This window comes from Zingiber officinale, chromosome 9A (genome assembly GCF_018446385.1).
Source record: "Zingiber officinale cultivar Zhangliang chromosome 9A, Zo_v1.1, whole genome shotgun sequence".
NCBI lineage: Eukaryota > Viridiplantae > Streptophyta > Magnoliopsida > Zingiberales > Zingiberaceae > Zingiber > Zingiber officinale.
Window position 1 is genome coordinate 1,480,067 of NC_056002.1, and position 7,894 is coordinate 1,487,960.

General features: G+C 41.9%; 1 protein-coding gene across 2 annotated transcripts; it reads left to right on the top strand.

The window, feature by feature from the left end:
- The first annotated feature begins 5,403 nt into the window (after positions 1 to 5,403).
- LOC122021050 (GATA transcription factor 5-like) lies at positions 5,404 to 7,374 on the top strand. 2 transcript variants are annotated; one of them, XM_042579124.1, is made up of 3 exons: positions 5,404 to 5,664; positions 5,746 to 6,102; positions 6,209 to 7,374. In XM_042579124.1, exons 1-3 carry the CDS (start codon positions 5,653 to 5,655, stop codon positions 6,977 to 6,979), a joined length of 1,140 nt encoding a protein of 379 aa, XP_042435058.1. In that variant the 5' UTR covers positions 5,404 to 5,652; the 3' UTR covers positions 6,980 to 7,374. The 2 variants fall into 2 exon arrangements, with proteins under 2 accessions (XP_042435058.1, XP_042435059.1); XM_042579125.1 differs by having other exon boundaries at positions 5,404 to 5,612.
- Positions 7,375 to 7,894: the final 520 nt, after the last annotated feature.

Genomic DNA, 7,894 nt, shown 5'->3' on the forward strand with positions numbered 1-7,894 from the left:
AGCCTTGAACGAAATTTTGAGAAACCCGAAGCAGGTCAAAAGTGATCGGATGTTTTCAGAGAGGCCCGAAACAAGTCAAGAGTGATTAGATGCTTGCAGGAAAGGCCTAGAGCGGCTTAGGGTGACTGGATACTCGCGGGGAGGCTCAGAGTAGGTCAAAAGTGACCAGATGCTCGCGGTAAATCCCGGACCATGAAAGTAATAGTGGTTCTTCATTTGAGAGGAGGATTGTTGGAGATATAATCAAAGTTCCACATTGAAAAGATATGAAAAAGATTATTGGTTTAAAAGGATGTAAGATATCTCTATTAGCATAATGCCTATAATACAAAATAAAGTAATGAGAGTTTAGACTCAAAGTGAACAATATCATATCATTGTGGAGATATGTGAATTTATTTTAGACACGACATGACTGAACTAAGTTTCAAGTTTAAATAAGTTTGATCGGTTTAAAATAAATTAGGGTATTTTCGAAGAAACATTTTCTTTTCTTTTCTTCCCTCCCTATGCATGGTGCAACCCCACCATGTTAAACGCCACCACCATGCCTTCACCCATCCCTCTCTTTTATTTTATCTTCCTATTGTTCTCCATTTCCTTCTTTTCATTATCTTCTTCAACAGCAGTAAACTTGTAGTTTTTCTTCTCCTCTTATCAAGCACAAGAGCTATCTTTTTTTTTCTCATTTATCTCCTCCAACAAGCAAGAAATGTAACATTAGTTGTTTCCCTCTTCCAGCAACAAGAGTAGTCCTCGGCCCTTACATCTTCTTCCTTTTCTCATGTTTTCTAGGATTTTGTTGGCACCACAATAATAGTCATGTTTTTCCTCGCTATCTTTGTGTCGTTGTTGAGCTCACCAACGCTAGTTGAGGTTGTTAACGAAGATAGGTAAAGCTCCCATCTTTTGCTTCATCCTCTCTATCTTCTCTTATCTATTCTTTTCAAAAGTAACGGTCTTCCTTTTATCTTTTCTAGTAAGCAGTCTTTTACAAGCAACTCTTTTTCCCCCTTGTCCAACCACATCAATAACAAGAGGAGTAAGTTGTTCTTTCTTATTTCATGTTTCATTAATTGAAGAAGAATTATAAAGTATAAACTTTATTTTATTTAGTTGCTAGTTAAGATGGTTAGATCATAATAAAGGTATCATATGTAGAAATATTAAATATTATGAGGAAAGGAGATCATAAATGATTTTTCAACTGAGTCATAGATAAGATATGGTGATCGATGGATCGTGGTTTCAACGTACTAAAACCAAGGACTAAATATTTTGTGTTGTATTAAGTTTTTTTATTTATTGAATTCACCCTCTCTGATTGAAAATCCTAGCTATGCCACTGTTGAGATTTAAGACTGAGAAATGGATGATGTTGGTGACTGAGGTCAAGACAGGAAAGATGTTAGCAATTGACTGATGCATGGAGGATGTCGGGATATGAGACTAAGATATGGATGATGTCGACGGCTGAGACCGAGACAAGGGCAATCTTGGCAACTGAGACCGAGGCACGAAGGATGTAGAGATCTGAGACTAAGATATATATGATATCTATCATATATATATGATAGCTGACTTGTCCTTAATCAAGCTCGAATATTTGGGATTAGTGTATTGAGCGGGTTCAATCAAATTCAAGTCTTATTTGGGTTGGGTCACATTTGGCTCATACTGACTTTGACTGATAACTTAGTACGACTTTTGACCACATGGGGCACATGGAAGTTATAGGATTCCCCCCACATCAATGGTGAAAACGTTGGTCATGTTCAACAACAACAACAAGACACACACATAGATATATATGATGTTGGTGATTAAAGCCGAGACGTAATAGTTGACTTATCCTTGATCAAACTTGAATCTTTGGGATGAGTGTATTAAGCAAGTTCAATCAAACCCAAGCCTCATCTAGGCTGAGTCTGATTCCCTTTGGGTCACATTTAACTCATCCTAACTTTGACTGATAACTCAGTATGACTTTTGATCATATGGGACATGTGGAAGCTACAAGATTTCCCCACATCGGTGGTGAAAATGTTGGTCATGTTCAACATCATTTCATATATATATATATATATATATATATATATATATATATATATATATATATATATATATATATAAAGAGAGAGACACACACACATACAATCAGACTAATTTTGGGATAGACGGTCCAGTCTCACATTTCTTCCGCCAAGTAAATCTAGGAATCATGGCAGCTCCTAACGTAGCACCCATGTGTTACCAAAAATTCAATCACTATAAGTACGTCTTGCATGAGAATTGAACTCTCGCTATTTGGGGAAAATGTCAAGGCTCTTACTAGCACACCATGTTCTGGGGGGAATATTGCTCCATTATGTGTGACAAAAAGGATGATAATGCTCACGACCCACCCAGATGGCCCTCCACGGCTCGCCGCTAGGCCTGTGGAATGATGATAAATCATAGTACCAAGTGGCCTCCTAGGTGAGAGGTGTTAGAGTCAAATGAATTCACATATAATGGTATGATATTGTGGGTATAATCCCTCATAGATTTATTTTTGGACTTTACCCAAAAGGTCTTATTTCAATTGAGATATCTTTCATCTTTTAAACTCATAATCTTTTCATGTATTTCTAATGTGGAACTTTGATTGTATTCCTAATAATTCTCTCCTCAAATGATAGACCATCATTATTCTCATGGTGTTCTCTCAAGTATCCAAGTCACCCTTAACTTGCTCAGGGTATTCCCTCAAGCATCTGATCACTATTGATTTGTTTCAGGTCGCCCCTCAACCATTTAATCACTATTGACCTACCTTTGGCCTCACTCAAACATTCGGTCAATCGATGTCACTTCTCTCCTCTAAGACTTTTTCACTACCTAGGGTTCACTCTCTCAGGATTTCGCCAAATATTCAGTCTCTTAACTTGCTTGGACATTTCACCACCTAGAATTCATTCCCCCAGAATTTTCATTAAGCATCTAGTCACCCTTGACCTGTTTAAACTTTTCGTTTAAGTTCACTCCTTTGGGAGCCCCTACATCCTTCATTCAAGGTCATTATTCCACTCACATGGGCCAATCTGGATCATGACTCTAATACCATTTGTTATAACCAAAAGAATTCACACCTCTTCACAATGGTATGATATTATACACTTTGGGTGTAAGTCCTCATGGATTTATCTTTGAGCTCTATCCAAAAGGCTTTATTCCAATGTAGCTATCTTCTATTTTATAAATTCATGATCTTTTTAATATATTTCCAATATGTGACTTAATTGTATTCCCAACTGGAGGAATTTATTCCCTAAGGGAATGGATCCCAAGGGAATCAGACCTTCTTCTTGAGTGGCAATTCTACCATCCGAGTATTAGTTCGGCTACACCCATGGGAGTAATATTGTCTTCTTTTTTTGTTGACATCAGGTGTCTAGTTCATATTATTCCTTTTTTGATAATCTATGTATTCAGCTTTTTGAACTGATTAATTTTGGAGGTGATCGGTCCGACTTCACGAAAATTTCTCATCGGCCACCAAGATAAATTAAGAAGCGCTCACGGAGGTCCATCCATGTAGTCAACGTTCTTAGGGTTGTCGTCCCATGAAAGAAAAATCCTTACAGTATGCCACAGTTGAGATTCAATCATTAGATGTATGATTAAGTACTTAGAGGATCTAATCATAACACAGTAGTCTTAGGGGTGATATTGCTTCATTTCAAATAGTCCAGTATCACTGATCCGATGGTAAAATATAAACAAATAAATTATGAAAAATATTTTAACAGCACGATGACTTTTACATGAAAAGGTCAAGCATCCATCTAACTCCATTACGAACATTAATACACATGTCCTCATTGTCATAATTATTTTCATAAATTAATAGCTATTAAATCTTTATTATTAGAGTTATTTAAAATAAATTTAACTGATTTATTTCATATTATTTAATTTAATATGAAAAATAAACTAGTAGTAGACAAATTCGGTCCAGTTTTTTTTTTTTTTTTTTTTTTTGTTAAGGACCACAACATTCGAATTTGTTGCGTTAGGCACATACCCAAAGTATTATATTCCACAATGTATTGGCCCACTAATTCAAAAAATTAAATTCAACTAGGAAAATTCTTAAGACACAAAGTAACAAAAAGTTTAGAGGTGAGTAAAAATTCAACTAGAGCACAATCAAGTTTGATAAAATGACTACGACAGTCGCAAATAACTCGGGGCCCAGAAACATGCTGTGGAATCCATCCAACTCACCTAATGGAAGCGTGCACGCTATTAGATTTCTTGATCTGGATTTGGTCCAACCTCTCGCAATAAAAGTTACAACTTAACCATCTCATTATTTGCCCACCGATGTCAGGCCAATTTTCCCAACGCATAATTCCAAATATATTCAAATTCCATAAATTTTATAAATTCCTTTTCCGTTTATATTCTCGTCTTGCAATGTGAGAATCCAAGGCAGGGATTCAAATTTCGAACCCATTACCCTCGGCCCCACCTCTCTCACCCAATCACCGCCCGACTCGTCAGGTCCGAGTGTGAGAGGCCGGCTTGAAAGAAAGCGACCCGGCCGTCGGCCGAGCGAGTTTTTTTTCCCCTCGTTTTTTTTTTCTGAACCAATTACTCTTTTGTGCCAGATTTACCCTCGGTGAAAGTCTCAAATGACGTTCCCGTCCCTCCCCCAAAAGCCGCCTCGGCCGTCCGGCGGCCGCTCCGAGGCGCGCTGGACCACGGCTCGCTTGTCATCTACGGAACGAATAACCGTCGGCGAGCGCCAACTCACGCAGGGGCGTCATCGTCAATTCACCCGAGTCACGTGGATTCCTGACGGAAAGATGCCTGCGAAGCGCGTGACTCCGAGAAAATATTCTCTCAGAACAAAAACATATAATTTCAAAAATTGCATTTACGACTCTAATTCCTATTCTATCCCTGCCTAGTCGAGTTAATCACCGAAGTCTGATAATATTGTTCTTTTTAAATTTTAATCACTTTTTTTCAGTAACTATTGTAGAGCCATGAGGAAAGGGGGAATTGGAATTTTAATAATTAGGAAACAGCATCACATGAATACGGAAAGGATATGGGGTTTTCCCCTAAAGATATGGCTAAAAGCTTAAATAAAACAAATTCATTTCCCTTAGTGAGAAAAAGCCCAATGCGTTGGTGTGTCACTCGAAAGATATGGACCATGGGAAGTGCATCATAGTGGATATAGTGTAGCACTTAATTATCACTCAAGATTTTAAAGGTAAAATTAAAATAAATGAAATAGTATGAAATTTGGTTCCTCTAGTATAATATTATTATACTGTATATATATATTTTTTTTCAAAAAATGGTAACTTGAAATTAATTTAAAGTTGAGGGAAAAAAAAAAGAGGAGGAAAAGGGTGGATGAATGGGGTTCTCGGGGGGAAGGAAGGGACAGAGCATTTGTTAACAAAGCCATTGAATGACCCGAGCGCTCGGCTCCTTTTTCTTCCCCTCCTGCACCTGCCTCTCTCCTCTGCAACCCTTCTTCTGCGCCTCCTCTTGCACCTTCTCCTCCCTTCTCGGTTCGAGCATCTCCCACCCTTGGCCTGGGCGTTCAGGTACGACTAAGCGAGGGTAGAATTTCACCTTTAGGTGGAAATGGTGGGAAAGGTGGAACCTTTCATCGATGCCGCCGCCTGGACTTTGGTTTCTCGATTTATTCTTCTCCTTAATGGTGTGGTTGGGTCGCAGGTTGAGAAGGAAAACTCCATGGAAGCGCTGAAGGCAAGTTTGAGGCAGGAGAGTTCGCATTCGGGACAGCAGCAGCAGTTGTCGGCCGAGGAGACAAGTTGGGTTGGGGAAAGGTGGAGCTTTTCCGGCGAGGGGTTCTCCGTTGATGATCTTCTGAACCTAGGTGAGTTCGCGGAGAACGAGGCGGAAGAACCGGCGGTGGACGACGCAGGAAGGGAATTGGAAACCGAAGCTGAAGCGAGGGGAAAGGAAACCGAGAAAGCCGGCACGGATTCCTCGCCTTCTTCCTCGGCGTCGGGTCTCACCGTCGAGCTCCAGGCGCCGTTACCGCCGCCGCTTTCGGACATATGTCTCCCTGTGAGTTCCGTTGTGGAGAAAAGAAAGCGAAGTTGCAATTTTAGTGCTTAGACAGTGATTTTCGATTGATTCTGAGGTGTAATTTTGATTTGTTTCCCGTCTTTAGGGTCGTGATGCTGTTGAAGAACTTGAATGGATGTCCATGATCATGGACGACTCCATCTCGGAGATTCCGCCGCCTTGCTCCTGTGCTCCACCGCTTATTTTGCCGCTGGGAGAGGGCCAAAAGGAAAACCGCCAAGCCGGCGTCTTTGTGTCACAGCGACAAAACTCCCGTCCCTCTTTTGGACCCACCGTCTGTGCCCTCTCCACTGAGGCCATCGTCCCGGTAAAGGCCAAGCGGAGCAATCGCTCCCGTGGTGTCACCGCCGCCTGGTCCATGTCCGGCCCGCTCCCCTTCGCTGACTCGTCCTCCTCCGCCTCCTCTGCCTCCTCGTGCTCCTCGACGTCCTCCTCTCCACCCTGCCTCATATACGACCCCTCCGCCGGCGCCGATGAGGAAAGTTTCCTCCTTTATAATATCCCATCTCCGCCGCCACTGCCACCGCCGCTGATCAAGAAGCACAAGCCGAAGAAGCGCGGCCGGAAGCCCAAATTCCTGCCCACCGCCTCTGGCCCCTCCGGCGAGCGGCGGTGCAGTCACTGCGGTGTCCAAAAAACGCCCCAGTGGCGCGCCGGCCCGCTCGGCGCCAAGACGCTCTGCAACGCCTGCGGCGTCCGGTTCAAGTCCGGCCGCCTCCTCCCGGAGTACCGCCCCGCCTGCAGCCCCACCTTCGTCAGCCACATCCACTCCAACAGCCACCGCAAAGTCCTCGAGATGCGCCGCAAGAAGGAGACCGAGGTCCTCACCGCCGCTCCTCCCGTTGCTTCCTTTTGAGCCCGGCAATCCCTCTCCAGTCCACTCGCCGATGGTGCATGTCTAACCTCCGTTTTGGCAGCGGTGTCTCTATAGCGGATTGGATTTTGCGGCTTTTTAGGTAGCGTTTTTTTAGGTGCTCTGTCTCTTGTAGCTTGGCTCTTCTTCTTCTCTTCCCCCTCTTTAGTTTAGGCCATAATTAAGGGAAACTTTCCATTATTTTCGTGTGAGCTTTTACTGAAACATATAGCGAGCAGCGAGAAAGATCCTTAGGAAGAAGAAGCTGCACTGTGAGTTAGATTTTTAGCAGAAATAGTTCTTGTGCCTTCATCATCACTTGTAATATTTTCCAACCTTATACTTAGTCAGGAACAGGCAATCAGGAATCTCGTGATGGACTGCATTTTTCTTTCAAATCAATTGTCTCTCTCTCTCTCTCTTTTCTTATTATATTTATTGCGCTGAAACATCTGTTGCTGCAGTGCTGCCACTGCTGCTCGCTTTGTTTCTCTGTCCAAACTCTCTCATTTCTTTTTTTCTTATTCTTGTTTTGGGGCGTAGAAGAAATGGGTGAGTCAGTCAATGTGTGTGATCTTTATTTCTGTGAATTGGACAGTTGGAAATTGTAGACGACGACACGCGATTTGCTCCCAACTCCTAACCAATCCTGACCTAACTCCACATGGCCAAAATATCTACCGGTTCTGCCTCTGTAGCTTATAATACTGGCTGGGATTGCATATCTTACAAGCCTATGTATTATATGTACTTCTTCCACTTGGCAAAGTTACATTAGGAAGAAGAGAAAGAATTTTAAAAGTTTTGAAGAATAAGTTGACAATTCCTTTCTTCTGTGTTTATCTCATGCCTTTCGAGGCATTTTGTAAGGTGATGATAGGCATTATCTTGCTAAGATATGTCTTACTAATACATATT